This window comes from Acanthopagrus latus, chromosome 22 (genome assembly GCF_904848185.1).
Source record: "Acanthopagrus latus isolate v.2019 chromosome 22, fAcaLat1.1, whole genome shotgun sequence".
NCBI classification, from domain to species: Eukaryota; Metazoa; Chordata; class Actinopteri; order Spariformes; family Sparidae; genus Acanthopagrus; species Acanthopagrus latus.
In genome coordinates this window covers 8,985,001-9,007,403 of record NC_051060.1, presented here as the reverse complement: position 1 = coordinate 9,007,403, position 22,403 = coordinate 8,985,001, and the positions used below count along the sequence as shown (strand labels likewise).

The 22,403-nt window shown below is 43.9% G+C and overlaps 2 protein-coding genes, 2 long non-coding RNA genes and 2 other non-coding genes across 12 annotated transcripts in view; 2 read left to right on the top strand and 4 right to left on the bottom strand.

Annotated features, from left to right (window-relative positions):
• Positions 1–2,980: 2,980 nt before the first annotated feature.
• On the bottom strand, positions 2,981–6,044 carry LOC119012553. Of its 6 annotated transcripts, none has more exons than XR_005072515.1 (5): positions 5,161–6,044; positions 4,813–5,020; positions 4,643–4,681; positions 3,754–3,881; positions 2,981–3,626 (listed from the first exon to the last, which is right to left on the bottom strand). XR_005072515.1 is itself a non-coding variant. In XM_037086485.1 (3 exons), exons 1-2 carry the CDS (start codon positions 5,597–5,599, stop codon positions 4,842–4,844), a joined length of 618 nt encoding a protein of 205 aa, XP_036942380.1. In that variant the 5' UTR covers positions 5,600–6,044; the 3' UTR covers positions 4,342–4,681; positions 4,813–4,841. The 6 variants fall into 6 exon arrangements, 1 of the variants encoding a protein (XP_036942380.1); XR_005072517.1 differs by having other exon boundaries at positions 2,981–3,881; positions 5,161–5,551; positions 5,687–6,044; XR_005072514.1 differs by having other exon boundaries at positions 2,981–4,313.
• A 47-nt stretch (positions 6,045–6,091) lies between these two features.
• LOC119012554 lies at positions 6,092–7,598 on the bottom strand. The gene is made up of 3 exons (XR_005072518.1): positions 6,835–7,598; positions 6,674–6,742; positions 6,092–6,469 (listed from the first exon to the last, which is right to left on the bottom strand). It is a non-coding gene; the product is annotated as an uncharacterized LOC119012554 (long non-coding RNA).
• Positions 7,599–12,270: 4,672 nt separating this feature from the next.
• On the top strand, positions 12,271–13,469 carry LOC119012555. The gene is made up of 3 exons (XR_005072519.1): positions 12,271–12,370; positions 12,697–12,850; positions 13,076–13,469. It is a non-coding gene; the product is annotated as an uncharacterized LOC119012555 (long non-coding RNA).
• Positions 13,417–13,488, top strand: trnad-guc. The gene has a single exon. It is a non-coding gene; the product is annotated as a tRNA-Asp (tRNA).
• A 317-nt stretch (positions 13,489–13,805) lies between these two features.
• trnay-gua lies at positions 13,806–13,895 on the bottom strand. Its single transcript is given in 2 exon segments — positions 13,806–13,841; positions 13,859–13,895. It is a non-coding gene; the product is annotated as a tRNA-Tyr (tRNA).
• A 5,303-nt stretch (positions 13,896–19,198) lies between these two features.
• LOC119012717 overlaps positions 19,199–22,403 on the bottom strand; it is a 7,952-nt gene continuing 4,747 nt past the window's right edge. For both annotated transcript variants that reach the window (XM_037086770.1, XM_037086771.1), the window contains exons 7-11: positions 21,653–22,403; positions 21,306–21,512; positions 20,774–21,153; positions 20,184–20,689; positions 19,199–20,065 (exon numbers count right to left, since the gene is read on the bottom strand). The exon at positions 21,653–22,403 is cut by the window's right edge and continues 51 nt beyond it. In XM_037086770.1, the coding sequence (XP_036942665.1) occupies positions 19,435–20,065; positions 20,184–20,689; positions 20,774–21,153; positions 21,306–21,512; positions 21,653–22,403 (2,475 nt within the window). In that variant the 3' untranslated portion in view covers positions 19,199–19,434. The remainder of the gene's footprint in view (positions 20,066–20,183; positions 20,690–20,773; positions 21,154–21,305; positions 21,513–21,652) is intronic.

Below are 22,403 nucleotides of genomic sequence, written 5' to 3'. Positions count from 1 at the left end.
TGTCCAGGAAAGCCAGAAAGCATGAGGAAATTGACAACAAATACACACAAAGTTCAGAGTTGCGAATCAATGAGGGGAACCTCTCACTCCCTCTGAAGGTGAGATAATGAGTCAGCACAGAGCACTGAAAATTCAGGGTATATGAAGGCTCCCCACACCTGGGCTTAATCATAGCCAATCAGCGCCACACACACCTGGTTGCAGTGAGTTGATTGTCTCATCACTCTCACAGAGCTGAAAGACTGGGTGCCCTCACAGATATAAATACACTGAGTGATCATGATGGCATGAGATTCAGGGTTAAGGTAGGGAAAGAGAAGGAGCTGAGGGAAAGATTGAGGGTGGAGCTCAGCAAGGCGTAAAATGAAGAAGGCTACAGTATGGAGAACTACATGGAGAAAAAAATGGAACTGCAGACTGCACTTTCTGGGTCTGGAAAAAAAACAAACAAAGCAGAACATACATACATGAAATCAGAAATAAGGAAGGGGAGATAACAGAGGACTACGTGGCCATACTGGAGAGGGTGCAGGAGTTTTATGGACAGCTAAATGAGGGAGGAGGACAGCATACAGGAGGTGCTTGACAGTGTGGAAAGTAAGCTGAGAGTGGGGGATAGCAAATGGTGTGACAGGGACATACAGACCCTTTCCAAAAAAATAGAATATCATGGAAAAGTTTATTTCCATAATTCCATTCAAAAAGTTAAACTTTCATAGATTATAGATTCATGGCCCAAGATTTAAACGATTTCAAGTATGTATCAGTTTATTTGTACATAATTTCCAGCTTCCAGCTCATAAAACCCATGAAAACAGGAATTCAAAAAATTAGAATACTGTGAAGATCAGCCCAAATTTTGCAGGGCATGAAGGTTTTACACACTAATCATCTACTAAACTCAAAGCACCTGCACAGGTTTCCCCAGGTGTCATTAAATTGTATCAGTTCGGTTCAATATGGGGTTTGGAGGAAGACGGGTGAGGAACAGAACCCAAGCTGCTTGAGGTCCAGTGTGAAATATCCAAAGTCAGTCATGATTTGGGGTGCAATGTCCAGAGCAGGTTTTGGTAAACTCTGCTTTCTTAAATCCAAGATCACTGCAACAGTCTACCAGAATGTTTTAGAGGATTTCATGAATCCTTCTGCTGAGGATCTGTATGGAGATGCAGATTTCATCTTCCAGCAGGACCAGGCCCCTGTCCATACTGCCAGAAGCACCAAACCTGGTTTGATGCCCATGCCATCACAGTGCTGGACTGGCCAGCCAACTCACCGGACCTAAACCCCATTGAGAATCTATGGGGTATTATCAAGAGGAAAATGAGGGGCACCAGACCCAAAAACAAAGAAGAGCTGACAGCAAGCATCAGGGAAATCTGGTCTTCCATAACTCCCAGGCAATGCCACAGGTAGATTGCCTCAATGCCACGGTGCATCGAGGCAGTGATTAAGGCAAAGGGATTCCCAAGTATTGAAGATTGACATATCATTCTGAAAGTACCATATTTTGATTTGATGTGATCCTAATTTCTTTTTTTTCTCTTTTTTTTTTTTTTTTTTTTTTTTCCTGCAAAAACTGAGAAGTAAATGGTGATTTCTTCACAATATTCTAATTTTTATTAATTCTTTTTTGTGGGTTTTATGAGCTGAAAGCCCAAATTATGTACAAATACTTAATCATTTAAATTGTGGGCCCTGAATCTATAATCTATGAAAGTTTTTTAACTTTTTGAATGGAATTATGAAAATAAACTTTTCCATGATATTCTAATTTTTTGGAAAGGGTCTGTAAATACGAAGGAGGTGATGGAGGCGATAGAGGGGCTGAGTAGCGAGAAGAGCCCAGGGAGTGATGGGATAGGGAGTGTGTGTGTGTGTGTGTGTGTGTGTGTGTGTGTGTGTGTGTGTGTGTGTGTGTGTGTGTGTGTGTGTGTGTGTGTGTGTGTGTGTGTGTGTGTGTGTGTGTGTAAAATGGTCAATGACACTAACTATCCCAGAATTCTATAGAGAGGTCTTAGAAGTCTGGAGGAGATTCCTACCCAAGATGCAATACAATACAGCCGTTGGTAAAACTGCCGCTGTTTTTGAATGAAAAAATTAAACAAAACGTTATATGAACCCCAATTTAAGGAAGGAGGGATAAGACAAATAAAGGACATCATGTATGAGGTGATTCCAGGCTTCCTACGAAGCAACTGCATATATGACCAGGTATGCAAGTTGGAGGGGATGGACAACAGAGAGAAAGTAAACAAAATATGTGAAAAGGTCAAAACAAGTATACCCTTTTAGAGTCAGCTAAAATCATCCAAAGCAGATGTGTGGTGAACGGAGAGACAAGTCTGCCTGAGCTGTACATGATAGAGAATGGAAAGAAAATTAATTTGGAAGAAATGAATGTGTATATAGATGATAGTGGATGTAAGGAAGAAACCGGCAGTGTGTTTGTGGGTATGGATGTGGAAAAAATATGGTCAAATATAGTGATACCTTACAAGAGCAAAGAGTGTGAGAATTATTTTATGATTAGACACAATAGGATTTACACAAATGTGGTGCTAAATAAAATCAATGATGTAAATGTGATGTTTGCAAAAGTGGTCATGAGAGCAGGTTGAATTACACAGACGAAACAGTACGGAATTAATGAAATGCATAAGAGATTTGTGCACTGGATTGATAGCCTGCCAGGTGACTGGGAATATAAAAAATGAAATAACAATGACAAATCCAATGGGGGGAAAGCAGATTAATGTATGGATGGATTAATAATGGATTTAAAATTGGGATGACAAGCGTCATTGCAAAGGAGTTATCCAACGATAAACTGGTGGTGTCTTTTCACGGGCTACCAGCCAACAACACCGACGTGAACATCTTGGAGAAATCACTCGGCTGGGGAGTTTCTACTGTGTCTCCAATAAAGAGGAGGCTGTGGTCAGGAACAAGGACTGCAGACGGGACAAGGTTTGTAAAAGTTAGATTTAATGAAACGGTACTGTCTCTCTCATGCTCTGGGAGATTCAATATGGCCACAGGGCAAGAACATTTCAGAGTGTTACATGACAGGTGAAAGTATGTAGAATGGGCATATCCTCAGGAAATGCCCTCAATACTTGCCGTAAATTCAGAGTCCAAGGGCATTATGCGAGGAGGTGTGAGATGTGCCATAGTAATCAGGAAAACTGTGATAGCCACAACAGTGAAGATGAGGAGGGTGTCTATGGGGGTCCAAAGCAGGCCAGGAAGGGGGCGAGAGCAATGAGAGCAGAGGCGAAGAGGGGGGGAAAATGAGATGGAGTATACCGATGCAGTGGCTGAGGAAGCCCGTGCGTCAGGCACCAGCGCGGAGCAGCTGGCTGGAGAAAGCACAATGCGCACATCAGGGTTGAGCTTCAGCCTGAGTGCTGCCTGAGTGGATTCTTGTTGGGACAAAGCAGGGACACTGAGGCGAGAACAGGGCCTGGTAAAGACTCTGAACCCGCCGATCTCCCTGCCACAAATGCAAGGCCCTCTCCGGCAGCTGCGCCCGACCTCATGACTGACGCTCCCAAGGTCTCCCTCCCTCCGGCAGATCCTCGCCACTGCTCATTCCTCAGATGGCCAGCTCAGACATAGACATCCTCCAAGTCCAACAATTAAGGAAAAGGCAAAACCCAGGAAGACAGGAAAAAATTAGAAAATGAGCTGCATTTGGACAACTGTTAAATGCGATATCTTTTGTGTACACGAAACAAAATGGGACAACACCATTATGGATAAGGTTAGGAAGCAATGGAAGGGATCTGTGCACTGTGCGCATGGCTTGGCATCTGCCTGCTGGGTAGCGATCCTGTGCAGGGAAGGCGCATTTTGAAAATACTGTGTTTATCGGGAGCCTGCAGGAAGAATGGTGGTGGATTTAGAAAAAAAAATGGGGAAAAATACAGAATCATAACTGTGCGCAACTAACATCTAGAAAGAAAAGAAAATCTTTAAAAAATTCCAATATGGTGTAACAACGAATGCCTAGTGATTGGAGACTTCAATGTTGTGTTAAGTAACAGATCTATCTGCACAAAATGTGTATAAAGAGCATGCCAGCAGGCAAACAATTTACAGTGTAATGAGTGATAACAACCTGATATATGGAGGATAACGAACCCACCCCAGCAAATAGATGCTGTATCATTATGCCATATTGTGTACGCCGGTCACCTGCGGCTCGCCGTGAAGTCGTGCACCGCAGTTACATACCCATGATAAGCAGCGAGCAGTACCTTGCTGTACTTTTCTATCATCCAACAATTTTTAGGCTAACGACCCTTTATCTGAGAGAAATGAAGCAGGGACCCGCCATTACATATTGTATGAAATTGTGTTGCAGATTATACTTAGATTTCACCGATGGAGACTGGACAATAATTTGCTAATTTATAAAGTTGCTCTCAAGACCTTTTTTTAATACCCTGCACACTTATACTGTACATTGGTTTGTTTACTGTTGAGTGAGAAAATAATTACAGAAAACAATTCACACTAAGAATCTGGAGACCCCATAAATTCTAAGCATCCATGTATTATGGTTAGTATACAGCTGTGGTTTTCAAACTTTTCAGTCTGTGACCCCTGAAATAATAATTGAACTGGGGGACCCCACCTCCTGAAAAGCACAAGTACTCCATTCTCAGCAATTCACCTAGGAAAAACAAAACAAAGTGTTATTAAAATTTCATCCAATACATTAAAGGTTACATTTATCAACATAGTGTTGTTAGAGGAAAAAATTAAGGTTTTCTTTTTCATGTTGAATGGGGAATAATTTCTTACCTATGTACGCTCCAGAGGTGCGATAGCGCTCATCCCAGCATCTCCCTAGCACCTTTTTGGCTTAGCTGGTCCACCGCCTCACTAAGAGCACTGCCGTAGGAGTGGATGGAAGGTGCTCCCTTTACGGCGTCCTCCATCCAGTCATCATTCCAGCGCATCAGCCCTTCCAGAAGATACGCCTGGAAATGTGCATAACTGACACTGGTTCCTGAAGGTGAAATACACAAAGAGGCATGTCACATTTGTAAAAGATATTTACTACATATGATATTAAGTATTCATGAAACAAAGCCAGACATATTGAGGAAAAAAGGGGAATAAAACTAGTAACGCATATGTATGCAATACCTGGAATAAATCTGTTCAGGTGGAGGTGAAAGGTCTCCAGGGAGGTAGAGCCACGGGCACACCTGTAGCAGCACAACTCCACGTTGCCTTTCTTCAAGGTGCCCGTCTTGATGTAGAGCTGGAAGTCTTCTGGGTTTTGGATACAGCCAAGGTGTTTCTGCTGCTCCTTCCATATCTGCTGGATCCGTTCGTGGTCCAGCAGAGGAACGCCCAGAGTGTCCTTCCCACTCACGCTGTCAAACAGACTGGTCAGTGACCTGATCAGTCTGTTGGTCTCCTCTACCCCTCGGGTCCTCCTCCTGCAGTGCAGCGCCGACTCCCTCTGGGTGATGTGAGTGGTCACCACCTCCTCCGAGATGTCGCCAACACTTCTTGCTGCCAGCTCACCTTCCTTGGCACGGCAAAGAGCAGCAACAATGCATGTGGACAGGCATGCCATGAAGATGCCATACAGGGGGTGACCCTTAGTGGTGACGCCTATTATGTATGCACTCAAAATTCTGTATATAAAACAGGGCTGTGATACCTTTTTGGTAGACGGAGCCAAAGATGGAGGTGATTTTGGCCTTCACCTCATGCAGCTGACTGAGAACATCCCTGACATAAACTGCTGACAGCCACTTGGGCTTGGGTAGGGCAGGTAAGCAGGGAGACTCAGCAAAGACGGAGGGGTGGACAACAGTGGACCTTGTGAATGGTTCGCAAGCTGTCAGGTACTGCAGGACATCCTCCATCCATGCCTCGCTATGTTGTTCCTGCAGCTTTTTGTACAGCTGGGTCACACTGTTGCCCATTGTCCTCTCCCTCATCATCCTCAGCACACGGATGCCACATGAGTATCTAATTAAAGGAAGGAGTGTAATGTCAAAAAAAAAACAAACAAAAGCACCTAATAATAAATAATATATGAATAATTATGAATTGCCTGTAAGTGAGCAAAGCTGGAAACTTGCTGGGTTGGCCCATATCCAGCTGGCCTAAGATGTCTTCAGACCAAGCAGCATTTGCACTCCAGGTACTCAGTGGCAAGGTCATACCACCTGTCGATGTCCAGCACCTTTTGCACTGTTCTGTACATTCCTGCAGCTGTTAGCATGTGCTTGCCACAGGCTGGATGAACACAGACCAGAGGAAACAGCCACATCTTCGGGGGCATCCACAGGAACAGCGGCCGACAGAAGAAGTGGACAGGCTGGGTGTGAATGAGGATGGGCTAAGGAGGATACCACCAAAGCTTCAGCTGTGACACTAGCTCTGGCTTGCCGGTACGTGCGTTGGCCTTGAACAGAGTGTGCCATATCCACTTATGCTGGAGTTAAGCAAAAAAACAAAAAACAAAGATATACAAAGGTGTCGCTGTTTTTTTTTTTGTTTTTTTTTAAGGTTTGCATCCTGGTTGATGTGGTTTTATGCTGTATTGGGAATAAAAATATATTTAAAACAAATGTTACACAAATATTAGTGTTGCTGCTAAACATTCACATCATATTTGCATTTGTGTCATATACCACACCTCTATTCAGCTGTGCCTCACATTGCGCTGCAGCGGATACCATTTCCTCATCATCAATCTCAGCAGAGTCTGAAGAGGAAATGTTGAAATATTGAGTTGAATATTAGGCCTACTGTTAACAATACACAGACACAAATGTCTGTAAGATGGTGCATACTTACCAGAAGGGAAAAGCTGCTGGGGTTTTGAAGGTGGGGGTGAGGTGAGGTGAGCTGCGGAACAAAGTGGACAAGTTTGTATAATGTGTTAAAATGGTACAAGCTATACATGTAGGACTGCTGTAGGGGAAATTCAAAATCCACACTTCTATTCAGAGTTTAACTGGTGACATTCACTTTTTCACCAGCTGTGAAGGAGACCGATTTTTCCCACGCGCCAGCAGAGATTTCAGTGGCGGGCTTCCATGCGCCACTTTGGAATCCTGCTGGAGATGCAGAGGAAGTGGAGGAGGTACAGAAGAAATGGAGGCTGAAGATGGGAGGGTGGAGGCTGCAGTGCGTCTCTGGCACAAAGACGCCATGTTGATGTTGGGCCGGGCATCAGCAGTCTTCAGGTACTGAGGGTCTGGGCCTTCTGACTCTGGTCCTCAAACTCCCTTCATGGAGCGACCCTTACAATCTCCAAACTCCACCATGAAACAGCCCTGGTCTCCAGAGTCCTTCACTTTCCACTGCATCTCCTGCTTACGGCTAAACTTCTCCAGTTCCACCATCATTTCTCTGATCTGAGAGGTAAACTCCTGGAACAGCTGTTTGTTCTCAGACAGAGGGTTTGCCTGCACGGTTTCCTTGGAAATGCTGTATAGTAAATACAGTGCATATCCAAGACTGTTCTCCAGGAGCCACCTGAACCTCTGGCCCTAGAACATGCCAAACTGCAGCTGGCAGTGAGCCAGTACCAGAAGCCTGTCAGCTGGGTCTCCACCATGGCCAGCCACAAAGGTAGTGGCCTCTGCCAGCACCTCCTCTCTGGGTTTGGCCCTTCCAGACCCGGTGTTTGTGAGGGTCTTTGCCTCCTCCGAGGGCGCCATCAGCAGTCTGGTTGAACTGGCTGAGGGTGGTTGAAAGGGGGAGGGTGGTGTGTGTGGTGTTTGAATGGTGGGTTAGTGAAGGATGAAAGGTATAAAAAGAAAGTGAGAGAATGTATCAACAGGAGAATGAATGAGAGCATGTATGAAGACATTGGGAGATGGTGGGAAAGCTTTAAAGTAGAGATTAAAAAGATGAGCATTAGTTTATAGCAGAGGCATGAATAGGGGAGAGAGAAGGAGAGGGAGAGGAAGTTGAAGGAGGAGTTAGACAGAGAGGCTGAAAGGATAGATAAGGAGGAAGAGAATGATTTAACTATGCAGGAATCAAAACATTCGTAAAACAAAGGAATTATTCAGAACAGGTAGAGGAAAAGAAGGGTGAGGAAATTAGGGATTTTGTAGGGATAGCTGAAAGGGTAGAATGATTTTATAGGGATTTACTCAGGGAAGGAGAAGTGGATGTAGAGAGCATGAAGATTGCTGGACACAGTGGAAGTGAGGGTGAGTGAGGATGATGGGGAGAGGGGTGTGAGGGCAACATGGGGATGGGAGAAACAGAGGCAGCTATAGCAGGGTTAGGTAGGAATAAAAGTCCAGGGATAGATGGGATAACTGGCGAATTTTATATAGAATTTAGGGCAGAATTAGTGCGAAATGGTATCAGATATGTCGACAGGGTTAGTTAGCATCATATACAAGCAAGGGAGTATGGACAAATTAAAAAAAAATTACAGACCACTCAGTGTTAAACACAGACTACAAAATGTTAGCACAGGTGATAGCCAACAGGATCAAGAGAGTAATAGAGATGGTGGTAGGTTTACAGTATACTAAGGGACATAGCAGACACAATCAGCAGTATAAGAGACACAATAGAATACATGAAGAAAGGTAAGGGAGGAATAGTTAAGGCATTAGATAGGGCAGATCACAATTATTTACACAGGGTGTTGGAGAAAATGGGTTTTGGGCATAGGTTAGGAGGATGGATCGGAAGGATATATGACAGGGCAGTTGTGTTAAAATGACAGTTTTTGCCTAATGCTTAAACTCTAAAAGTGGTTGCTATGCCCAAAGCATCACAACCTCTAACTTTGGTGACGATGCCCTAAACAAAAGCACCAACCCTGCAAAAACAATATATGCTTTGCACTGTGTTTGAAGACACATTGTTAAAGGAAATCTCATGCGATCATTGGGAAAACCCATTCAAAACACAACTAAAATTAGAAAAGCATTACATGAAAACATTTAATTGTAGACCTATCATTCTCAGCCATAGCACTACAAATACACTTGATGTGAGCTCAGCTTGTTTTGATGAAAATATTGTTGTAGCTCCCTGTCTACCTTACTATGGTAGCAAAGAGTTATTGTTTTAACAATGTTTTACTTTAAAAGGGGGGGAAAACTAAAAGGAGAACCCAAATGCAGACTCGTAGGAGGCAAGACTAGGGAGAACAAAAAGCAAGCTTTAATTATACCAAAGCTGAGAGAAAAAAAAAGAAGAAAAAAAAAGTGAACAAACTTAAAGGAGTCAAAAGACCAAAAAACAAAGGAATCACACACAACAAACTGACAAAGGGAAAGGGGAAGAAAGGCTTAAATACAGACACACTGATGAGGAGACGAAGAGCAGGTGAGGAGAGAGGGGGGGAAGAGGACAGGTGAGATAACGAGGGGAAGGGACAGAAGAGAGAACATGGAGGGAAGAATACTGACAGACAGAGGGAAGAACATAGAGAAGTTAGGTAATTAAGTCCGTTACGTATCATATCAAAACCAGCTGAGCTTGCTTGCGTACCTGTGCTAGTGTTGTGTCAGTCGCGAACGTGTCGTTCAAACGAACAAATCTCTTCAGTGAACGGGATCACTTGGACTGATTCATTCCTTTCTCAGTTCAGTTGAGCTCAGCCGCGATCATGCCAGCCAGGAGTGGAACTGCCGCGACTCACTCAGAGAACTGTGAGGACGTGATTCTCGTTCGCGCTGTGATTCGTTCATGATTCGCGAACCTACTGCACACAGAGAACTGATGCTGAGGTCATGATTCTCGTTCAGGTACTGTGCTGACAATGGCGCTGTGTCACTCACCCAGGGCAGAGGAGATGATTCACATTCAGTAACCATACTGCCACGGTCCGTGTAGCATCATCTTAAGTGATTTTACTGCACAGTAAAAGTCACTCATGTTCGCAAACGTGATTCTCAGCAGCTGCCATCACTCAAGTTCGCGAACGTGATTCACGAACACGCTGATTCAGTGACAGTGCGAACATGAAAATGGCGCTGTGTCTCTCTCTCATGATTCTCATGATTCACGTTCAGTAACCATACTGCTAAAATTAGCGCTGTGATGCTAACATTCGTGTAGCATTGTGTCAAGTGATTTTACTGAGGACACTTTCACAGTGTAGTAATTTTAGTGCATGTATACCACTCAGAGCAGCGCTGCGTCTCCTGCAAATGATTGCGCACTGTCCCTCAGTAAGTAAGCGTGAACCTCAGGGCTGAATTATTAACTGAACGAAGGATCGTTTGGCTGCTTATCAGTTCAGGGAGTTGGAGAGCAGTGAACGATTCGGTGAACAAATCATTTTAATGAACGGATTCTAGAGATTCAGTATAGTAAAAAGAACTGCCGTTCCCATCACTAACCTGTGCTGTAAGCGTCATTATGCTGTTTTGAGATGCTGCTGCTGCTGTTTGAGAGGCTCGGGCTTTCACGTGAGGCTCATCGATGTGATGATGACGCTCCATCTGCGCAAACCGCAAACTCATTCAAGTTCTATTCAAGGCAAGCCCACTACGCTGCACTGGTGCTTTTGACATGGAACTTATACACGGCCAGGGGGCACAAAGGCTGCTGCGGCCGCTTTGAAATTCCCACCCTGCTTATCGCACATCTGTTTTTGGAATAGGTTTTTATAGAAATCCTGCACTGTTTCCAGGATTTCCTCATGTTCCGTTATTTTCTCCCCATTTTTTATTTGTAAGAAACAATGGTTGCTTTATTCTGTTTCTTCTCCAGCCCCAAAAAGAACATCGTACATTTACACAAACTTCATTTTCAGTGTTGAGGTCTCCTGATTGTGAGAGTTAAGTGAGAATGATCTCGATGTTTTTTTTTTTCTCTCTGTGTGAATAGTTCTGGCAAGGAATTGGTCAGATTCTGAACAAACTTTACTGTTGGTGTGTGTGTGTGTGTGTGTGTGTGTGTGTGTGTGTGTGTGTGTGTGTGTGTGTGGTCAGGAAAAGCATAGGGGTCATATGCGTCTTTAAGTAATAACCTTATAAATCAGTCAAGGCTGCTGTACTTAAGGCATATGAGTTAGTCCCAGAAGCGTATAGACAGCGTTTCAGGATGTGGGGGGGAAAAAGGGTTAACCAGTCGCACATGGACTTTGCGAGGGAACTGACTAATAATTTAAGTCGTTGGTGTATGGCCTCTGATGTGGATGATTTTGACAGTTTGTGCAATTTGGTCATTTTGGAGCAGTTTAAAAATTCTCTGCCCAGTCGAGTTGCCACATAGCTCGCTGAACGTAAGGTTACAACTGCCACTGAGGCTGCAGGATTCAGGTTCCTCCTGTTCCTCAAGTTCACCACCATTTCTTTGGTCTTTGCCATGTTCAGCTGCAGGTGGTCCTCCCCACATCAGGCCTGATTGGCAATTTAATAAGTGGCGTGGGGTTGATGTTTGACCTTTTCATAATACTTGTATTTTTGTTTAATTTTAATATATTTGCTATACAAATTGTATATTTGCTAAATCTGTTGACCAAAGAAAAGGGAAAACACTCTCTCTCTCACACAAAAAGTAGGAGCTATAAAATGGCAGAAACTGGGAGTACTCAAGTAGAGTGTGAGTACTTCAAAATATTAACTTAATAAATATTTGTTTATGTTGTAACGGTTAAACATGGAGAGGAAGAGGCACGAATGCAGTGTGTGCAACAAGACCTTCACTGAGAGGTCTAACCTGACCAGACACATGAAGCTTAATGCTCCAAAGGAGATTGAGTGTGATGTGTGTAGTAAAATCTTCACCTTCAAACAACAATTGAACTCCCACCTGAAGCAGCATCTGTATCCACACATTCCTATGTATAGGCAGGGAGAGGCCAAGCTGCTGTGTTCAGATGCAGCTTAGACTGTGGCTGAGGCCCCCAGTAAAGCAGTAGCCCCTGGATGGCTGTATCCTGAAAAGGCTGAGGCTGCTGCCAAGAAATCTGGAGGGGAAATGTGGAAAGGCCAGTTAGACGTCACATTCGGCAAATACGCTGGACAGTCATTCAGATGGCTACTTGAAAATGATGTAGGTTTGGTGGTATGGTTGGTCTCTAAATATTGCCAGAAGGGTGAGAAGAATGAACTTCTTAAATGGCAAAAGTAGCGAATGCTGGTGTTTGTTAGAGTTCCCTTCTGTCACATGTGATCTTGACAAACGGTTGGAGGTAATAACTGTTTTTTTCTCCTTTACCTAACATTACATTATAATTACTTTAGACATATTAAGAACTAATGAGAGATGTTGGGTAATACAGATGTATTTTATTTTCTGCAGAAACCGGAATCAAAAAAAGAAAAGGCGGCTGTATCTACTGTTTCCAAGTTCCAACAGGAACCTGGCTATTTAAGTGATGCTGAACTGTTGGCTGCTGCTGGTAATATTATGCTAAAACAAAAATCAAATAACCTTTGTATTATGCAATATTTGTATATTGTGTTGCAAACATTCACATCATATACACATCATATTACATCATATTACAACACATGCACTGTATATGTACACTGATACGAAAGGAATGTAAGCCGTAATGTGAGTATAGTAAAAAAAATAGACCATTGTGTAAAATAATGCAGATTAAGTAAGCTTCTTTAGAACATTACAGCCATTTCTAATCTAAGAAATGTTTGTGTTTTGTGAAATTCATTACTACATATGCAGCCATGTAGTTAATACATTTTTGTGGCATTTCTTCATCAGAAAAAGTCCTTGAGGAGTCTGAGGTGCCGGTCTCCACACAGCTTACCACCTGGGGAGAGCTCGCTCCAGTTGTGACTCAGGACTCTGCTAACAGGCCCAGTGCATCTCAGGGAAGACCCACAGCCGAGAGATCTTTAACTCTCTCTCCAGAGAGGTAAAGCTAATTGCACACTTCAACAATATACATACATATGAGGCTATACTATCCCTTTATTCTTCGTGCATATTCTAGCAATGACAGTAAACACGATGAGTTAAAGTTAAATTTCCTTTCCTAAAAAAAACTTGCATATGATGTGCATGTCTGTGTATGCATGAATCTACAAGTGGTTACAACTGGCCAGACACATTTATGATTAGAACAATTACATATTTGCAGTTGAGGAAGAGCAGACTCGTGACGAAGAGGAGTCGGCAGAGCAAAGCGAGGAGGAGATGGCAGATTGGGTACATTTCAGCGTTTCTTTCATTCGAGATAATCACTGAGATATACCAGTGCAGCACAGCAGAAGTGAAACTGCTGTTACACACATCAGTCTGACTGCTGCAGGGTCTGCTCTGTGAGGAACTACTCTGATAAAGTACCTCACAATCTTTCTTAGGTACAGTGGGCTACCCTTAATATTAGCACAGAGAGAAATAACTTAATAAAAGTAAAGTAAATAATAATAAGTAAATAATAAAATTAGATCGTGAATTCTCATATAGCTGGTGTGTCCTTCCTCGTTAGTATAGTGGACAGTATCTCCGCCTGTCACGCGGAAGACCGGGGTTCGATTCCCCGACGGGGAGTTTCTTTTCTTTTGTCAGTGGTGGTACTTTTCAGTAATGGGTACTTTTTTTGTAATGGGAAAAAAGACAGATATTAGAATTATTGTCGTCTATCCAGAGTATGATTTGTTTTGGATATGAGCACCAAATAAGTGGCAGTTAACAATTTTGCATGAAAGTATCTCTCAAATCAATAGGACGTCTCTGCTAAGTTTGCATTGTCACAGTGGCCAAGCTAGCTAATGTTAGCGTGCTAACAGTAGCGCCACTAAGCTACCTCTGCAACACTCTGTGTCGTTGTGTTTGCGGACTAAAAAAAGAAGAAAAAAAAAATTACCTCCTTCGAGCCGGATTTGAACCAGCGACCTAAGGATGTCTGATGTCGAACACTCTACAGTCCTCCGCTCTACCAACTGAGCTATCGAAGGGGTGAAAGAACTATGTTGAAAATAGAGATCTTCCAACTGAACCCCTGACGTTTCTCTGGACAGATTGACACTGTGGTTTCAAAACTATTTTGCAGCAGCTTGTAGAAATAATAGTTCTTCAATATACAAATAAAGTGCAGTGTTACCTAGTCCAGCCTGGTGCTTCACATTCACTGCTGCATTGACAAATGAACCTTACACATGTATCTTTTCTGGTTGTCTAATGTGGTACTTTAATCATGGTGGTTTTCACTTGAGACTCAAATAGAAGGAAGTAAAAGTCCTTCAAATCTGAAGTAGTGTATGCAAGTGATTTAAAAAATCTCGACATTTGTTTCTTTCAGTTCTAATGTATGGAAACTTACTGAAGTCCTGTACTTGAGGAGCAAATGTCTGACATGAAATATGAGTTTTTTATGATACCGGATTAACTGGTCTGTCTGGGAGGCCAAGGTTTTATTTAAGTTTTATATTTTATTTAACATAAAGCACTTGTCGCCGACCAATACGTGTAACATTATCCGCTCATACTCCCTGTTGTTGCCTATTAGTTTGACTACTTAAACACACCAGGAGTGTAAAAATGTACGGTATTGTGCATTAAAACTGTCGACCGTAATTTCGTTCAAGAGACAGCTGAGGAGACCCGGGCCCTCATCAAGTGGCGCACAGAGAATGGTTAAAATGGTGATGGAAAGCTCTGTTGGATTTTTCTGTTGTTTTTTTGTTTGTTTTTTTAAATTACTGGATTTTAATTTCTCAGGTCATAAATTCAACCAAACAAAGACTTTCAGTGTTACAATGTAATGATTAATAACTTATTTATAGGAGTTAAAAGACCCACCAACCGACAAAGAGGTAGAGGCCGGGGGTGTGCCCGCTGCCACCTGGCAGTGGTACAGCCCGATGGACGCTGCATTCCAGGGGCAGTATGCTATCAATCCGCCCCTGGTTGTAGCCAGTGCCACACCAGATGGCGTGGTCAGCACCCCAGCCTCTACCTCTACTGCAGAGGAAGAGGCAGGAGAGGACATGAGAGAGGGAAGAGAGAGTGAGAGTGATGGACTTTTTAAAAAAACAAGCAGAGAGAGAGGCCTTGGTGCGGGAGTGTGTGTGTGTGTGTGTGTGTGTGTGTGTGTGTGTGTGTATATCTATATCTATATGTGTATATGTATATATGTGTGTGTGTGTGTATGTATGTATGTATGTATGTATGTATGTATGTATGTATGTGTATATATATATATATATATATATATATATATATATATATATATATATATATATATATATATATATATATATATATATATATATATATTAATAAAAATTACTAACAGTTGTGTTTTAAATTGGAATGAACCAAAAAAATGAAACACAACCGATTACTGGGGGAAAAAAAAAATACCAGTAGTTATTTACAGTAATTTCATTGAATTTAAATTTGGGCTAACCAGGAAAAAAATATGTACATCATATTTACACAGTTTACATATTTACACTTATACAAATCTATATTCATCTGATTTACACAATATATACTTTGATATCTGACCATATTTACATATTTACTCACTCCCAGGTGAACATGACTACGTCTAGAGAAAGAGCGTGAATATTTACTCTCTAGATGTAGTCATGTTCACCCAGCCATGCAGGCAGATCCTGAGGAGCAGAGAGCTGGCCTGCCAGATGCCTCCGGACCTCCTTCCCTGACACGTCCCTTTCGTCCCCCTCTCCATTGCCCGGGCCATCTCTGCCATCTCTTCCTCATCCTGCTCGTGCTCCTCCTCCAGGATATCATGGGCTGCCACACAGATGTTGTGGAGGATGCAGCAGGCACCAACCACCTTTGGGGCGAACACAGGCCGGATCTCCAGGGCCCTCAGAATGATATTTATGTCTATGGTCGTGGCCGCCATACGAATGTGCCTCGCTCAGCGATTGGTGGGTTGAGCGGTGCTGAACAGCGCTCAATGATTGGTCAGTTGAGCGCTCACCAGGTGCTGTAAGCTTTTTGCCCTCTCTATACAGACAGCAGAGGGCGCTGCTGCTTCTTCAATGGAGACACAGCTTTGAACATCAGAGCAGCTAGTCTGAGAAATATGTTCAACCTTTTTATAGTAGGCCTACTTGTATTCTGCTATTTTTTTCAATATTTGCATGAAAAACGTGTGTGTGTGTGTGTGTGTGTGTGTGTGTGTGTGTGTGTGTGTGTGTGTGTGCTTGTATTACATTAGAACATGTTATAACAGATGCAGAGCAGATGCTTTTAGTCCAAATGCGACTAACAACAAGTAGATTTGTCACAAGAATGAACCACCACTTATACTTATTATAATTATAAATAGCTATACTTATATACTTACTTATTGTTGACCTATTGAACCAAACATCATGAATGTGTTCCATGACAAAGTAGTTTCAGTTCCTCCCGTTCCTTCACAAAAGAGTGTGAGTTGTAGAAATCATTGGAACTCCAGACTGTCATCATAAACATGTTCTATTTCTACAATAGTAGTACAAGTAGTAATACAAGTGTGTATATATACTGCATTTATAATACATACACATAAAACTATTATATAAATACATATACACATATAAATAGGCATACAACATGCACAGTGTTTCCTCCATGTCTCTAGAATAAGTGATTGTACTACCTGATCAGACAGGTATTATTTATTAAGACTATTTTGAAACTTTTCACATTAATGCTTAAGTTCAAATTCAGGAGACAACAAGGGGTGCTGAGTGTGTCAGGCTGCTTGGAAATAGAAAATGACACCTCAGAGTTGTAGCTACCATGCCTTGATCATATTTGCAAGAAGTTACACCCTGACATATTGTTTGTTTGTGTTTTTGTTTTGTGTGTGTGCAACTTGTATATGGAACATTTTCACCACTTTAGTTTTTGTCTTAAAAGCCTGCAGTCGTTTCTGATACTTCATGTTTACTGAGCTTTGGCTCTTGTCTGTCTCATGTACCAATGTATTAATTACAGCAAGTATGTTAAACACAGCTTTTCTATGAGATGACACAAACACTGAAATGTACACACTCTCTGAAAACACTGGCATTCCTCAAAAGTTGTTCGACCGTGCTAATGTTTCTCCGTTCACAGATATCACACAAATGATCACTACGGAGCCGTTGAAGGTGTATAAATAATGTGTTTGTCCATTTCCCCTTAGCTTCCCGCAATACCACCCTGAACATGCACGATCTCATCCGTTCTAAGTCGGGTCGGGCTTGGTTAGTACTTGGAGACCGCCCGGGAATACCAGGTGCTGTAAGCTTCTTCACTGCAGTCTGTCTGAGTTACAGTGGGCTGCCCTGAGGAAAAAATACGTTCTTTTAAACGTTTTGCAGGTGAAATAAATTTGACAGTTTTAGTTTACAAATGATTTAAATATGACCACAGAGACAAATATATTTATGTGAATTCAACATTTATGTTTTTACGAAAACACTGGACAGCGCCCGTGGTTCGATCCCGTGGAGGGATGGACACAACGAAGTCTCTGAAAGAGATTTGAGTGGGGAAGTAACCACTGAGCTAAACCAGTGCGCAGGAGTTAATGGGAAATAAACATGTTGGATCTGGTTTTCTCTGCGCAGATGGAACCACTGGGTATCGTGCATTGAATAACGACTTTCGGCGCTTTACATAAAGACTATAATGAAATTTTTTCCTAGTCTGTGGTGCAGTCTGGGCTCAAAGCGAGAAAAAACAGTGGACAGCGCCCAGCAGCTTTAAAACGTTCATTTCAGTGTCGCACATGCGTACTGCTTTGGCCCAGTGATTACTTATCTCCTCAAATCTCTCCCTATAGCAACTTCTTGTATCGTCATAACACGTGTAATAGCATGCGGGGTTAGCTGAAATAGTAGAGCGCTAGCTTAGCATAGCTACTTTCCGTATCGTCATAACGTACGTTATAACATGGGGGATTAGCTCAAATGGTAGAGCGCTCGCTGCGCAAAGGAAGGGGGCCAATCTTTACGCTCCCTCACGCAAAGGAAAAGACACGCGAAAAGCACGGGGGAATGATCGAACAGTGAAATATCACAGACAGTGTCTCCTGTATCTCTATATGTATATTTCTCGCGTATTTTAACCGAGTCATCCGCCGCGCACCTCGCCGTGAGCTGGATTCGTACCTACGACCTGCCGGCCAAGACGGTTTGTTGTTGCTCCCTCTCTGATTGTTTGTCCGTTGCCATGAGAACGTCTCCCCCTCGTGGTCTCACGAAATCATGGTGCCAGATGTTTTCCTGAGGTATTACTCCCGATTTAAAATCCATAGCAATTTGATGTTATATGTTGTAATACTTGTTCATTTGTATTTATTATGAAGACCATTGCTTTGGCTTTAAGATGTACCCCCCAATGACTGCTAATGTTTTTTCTCATTCTATTAATATAATGATAACATTAAAATGTGTTACTATGGGACAAAATGGACAGTTTTTTTAAATGATGGACACACTGAGTCATAAATGTTGGTACAATAAGATTTAATGAACACAAGATCTAAAATAAATCAATATTGAAAAGAACACACACACAGTATATATATATATATTCTCACATTTTTGATCAACTTTTATTACATCTTTTCAGGGGGACAACACTATAGAAATGACACTTCTATATAACTTAGTAGTAGTCAGTGTACAGCTTATGTAACTGTATAGATTAACTGACCTTTGAAAATAACTCTAGACATAGCCATAGCCTAAACAGTTGGCAACAAAAGTGAGTACACCTCACAATAAACATGTCTAAATTTTGCCCAAAGTGTCAATATTGAGTGTGACCACCATTATTAACTAGCACTGCTTTCACCCTCCAGGACATAGACTTCACCAGAGCTGCACAGGTTGCTGCTGAAGTTCTCTCTCTCTCTCTCTCTCTCTCTCTCTCTCTCTCTCTCCCCCCTCCATGATGACATCACAGAGCAGGTAGATGTTAGACACCTTGCTTTCCTCCACCTTCTACTGCAGGATGCTTCACAGGTGCTCCACTGGGTCTAGGACTGGAGAGTCACCATCACCTTCACCTTCACTTTCCTCAGCAAGGCAGTGTCATCTTGGAAGCACCCTGCAGCAGACGGTGGAGGACAGCAAGGTGTCCAACGTCCACCTGCTCTGTGACGTCATCATGGAGGAGTGAGAGAGGGAGAGAGAGAGAGAGAGAGAGAGAGAGAGAGAGCTCTCGCAGCGACCTGTGCAGCTCTGGTGAAGTCCATGTCCTGGAGGGTGAAGGCAGTGCTAGTTAATAATGGTGATCACACTCAATATTGACACTTTGGGCACAATTTAGACATGTGTACTTACTTTTGTTGCCAACTGTTATACAAGCTGTACACTGACTACTGCTATATCAAAGTGTCATTTCTATAGTGTTGTCCCCAGAGTAATTTATGTTGTTTTTCATAAATGTGGGGGATGCACCCACTTTTGTCAGATACTGTATTGGGGAACTGTACTCAAACACACAATATATACACTATATACACAAGTTCACACTCTATTTTTGTGCTCTCTGTTCCTTCAGCCACTCCTCCAGAGATTTCCCTTGTGAGGCCTGTGGACAAAAGGTGGCGCTGCCATAACGGCTATGGCCAAACTCCTTGGTTTTTGGCTGTCCACACGTGCCACACGTGTTATATGCCACTCCTCTGAGATACCTCCTCTTGGGCACTCCACTCTCCTCCTCAAGGGCCCGCCGTCGTCTGTTTCTCTCTGTGAAGCGAGACACAGGAGCACCCAGTGTGGAACCAAGCTGAGCTGGGCCTGCACTGGGTGTTGAGACACCAGGAGCTGCCAGCACCAGTGACAGCGTGTTGTCAGGGTTCAGGACTAAGTTCCCTAAATGAGCTGACATGGGCTGTGCAGTGCCTGGTGCGGTGGGGTTGGGTGCAGTGCCTGGTGCTGTGGGGGTGGCAGCAGCGGGTCGTCTGCCTGGCCGCAGGACGGGAGCCTGTCCCTCCAGATTAGGAGGGAGGACAAACTGGTGCCGTGGGCCAGATGTTGGAGGAAGGAGCTCCAGTGTCTCCTTCGGGGCCAGAAGCTGGTTGGGTGCCACGGGAATCTTGTTAGTTGGAGCCATTCCCTGGGAGAGGACACTCATCTCCTGGGTCTTCTGCCTCCGTTGAAACCTGAGAGAAGATCATTTGTGTTAGATCAGTGGTTCTCAAATGGGGGTACTTGTACCCTCTGTATTTGAAGGCGTTCCAGGGGGTACATGAGTGCTGCTAAATAATGTGCCTGACCTACCACTGAATGAGTGTCTTCTGATTTAGCTCAAAGAGCTGGAGCGTGGTCTCCGCCATAAGCCTTGGAGTGTTGAGCACCAGCTCCCGGATGTGGTGGTAGCTGTCAAGGATTTTTGACCATCTAGGGGTGGAGACTCCAGACTTCTTGGTGGGCGACTTGTGCAAACTGCACAGCTTGGTGCATATGGCCTCAACCAAGCGGCTGGTGCTGGGCCACTGTGCAGGACCCCCAGGATGTCCTATCAAGCAGCGTTTGACACTCTCCACACCCGGTGTGACTCCAGACCGCTTCGGAGCCTTAAAGCGGCCACTTGTCAGGCGCACCTGATGGCGAGGCTGGTAGTTGACACGCTGCTTGTCAACCTCAGGGAGAGCTGTCCACAGCTGGACGATCTGGGTCACCTGCAGGTCAGTGAAGTAAGAAGCCTCACGGAGATCCACTAGGTAAACAGCGAGATCCTGGACTTTGTCCCACCCAGCGATCCCATCCGGTCCAATCACTGCTCCCTAGTAAATCAATCGATTAATAGTAATATATGTGAAATAAAATGTCATTGAGATTGGATAGAAATAGTTATTAAAGTGTCTTACTTGAGCCTCGTCAGACATACTGCTGGACGGCACATCAGCAGGTGATGCAGGGGCCTGAGGAGGAGGAGAGGGCGGAGGTGGGGAAGGCAGATGCGAAGAAGGCGGAGGAGAAGAAGGCTGAGGTGGAGACGGCGGAGGAGGAGGAGAGGCCTGAGGACTCGTTAACGATGAGGGCCTGCTCTGCAGAGCACGGGAGGGGTCATCCTCATACAGCACCGGAACTGTGATGTCCTCCATGCTCTCTTCAACAAAGCCCTCATCTTGGAAGTCCTCATCATTGACTTCCTCCACCAGCCTGTCCTCCTCCTCTGGGTTCTGGAGCACTGGAGTCAGTTCCTTGCCGGTCTGGCTGTACAAGTACTCCATCCCCAGCAATTCACCTAGGAAAAAAAAAAAAAAAAACAGAAAAAAAGGAAAGTATTATTAATATTTCATCCAATACATTACAGGTTACACTGATCAACATAGTGTTATTAAAGAAAACATTAATTAAGGTGTTCTTTTTCATGTTGAATGGGGGATAATTTCTTACCTGTGTATGCTCCAGGGGTGCGATAGCGCTCATCCCAGCATCTCCCTAGCACCTTTTGGCTGAGCTGGTCCACCGCCTCTCTGAGAGCACTGCTGTAGGAGCGGATGGAAGGTGCTCCCTTTACGGCGTCCTCCATCCGGTCATCATTCCAGCGCATCAGCCCTTCCAGAAGATACGCCTGGAAATGCGCATCACTGGCACTGGTTCCTGAAGGTGAAATACACAAAGAGGTATGTCACATTTGTAAAAGATATTAACCACATATGATATGAAGTATCTATAAAACAAAGCCAGACATATTGAGAAAAAAAGAGGTCTAAAACTAATAACGCATATGTATGCAATACCTGGAATAAACCTGTTCAGGTGGAGGTGAAAGGACTCCAAGGAGGTAGAGCCACGGGCACACCTGTAGCAGCACAGCTCCACGTTGCCTTTCTTCAAGGTGCCCGTCTTGATGTAGAGCTGGAAGTCTTCTGGGTCTTGGATGCAGCCAAGGTGTTTCTGCTGCTCCATCCATATCTGCTGGATCCGTTCGTGGTCCAGCAGAGGAACGCCCAGAGTGTCCTTCCCACTCGCGCTGTCAAACAGACTGATCAGTGACCCGATCAGTCTGTTGGTCTCCTCCACCCCTCGGGTCCTCCTCCTGCAGTGCAGTGCCAACTCCCTCCGAGTGATGCGAGTGGTCACCGCCTCCTCCGAGATGTTGCCAACACTTCTTGCTGCCAGCTCACCCTCCTTGGCACGGCGAAGAGCAGCAACATCTTCTGGATCCCACTCAAAAATGCACGTGGACAGGCGTGCCATGAAGATGCCATACAGGGGGTGAGCCTCAGTGGTGACACCTGCAGCAAAACGGCGCATGAAATGCCAGATGTCAAGCCGCACCTGAAGCTCATCCCACCCTGCAAACATGGCCTTCACCCGACAAGGGCCATGCTGACTGCAGCAGTCTCTGTCCACATAGATCACCTTGGGTGGCGCCTCACCCGCCTCCCTGTACCGCTTCACCAGGCCAGCTGCCATGGTGTCAAGTGCTTGTCCCTCACCAGCTGTCAGAACCGAGACAAGGACTTGACCGTACTCGTTGCCAACATT

Excerpts from the sequence above, each read along its gene's own strand:
- LOC119012553 (XM_037086485.1), bottom strand. The coding sequence starts at position 5,599 with ATGGCATGCCTGTCCACATGCATTGTTGCTGCTCTTTGCCGTGCCAAG. Across the intron at positions 5,021-5,160 it reads CCTGAACAGATTTATTCCAG|GAACCAGTGTCAGTTATGCA; the intron begins GTATTGCATACA and ends TTTCACCTTCAG.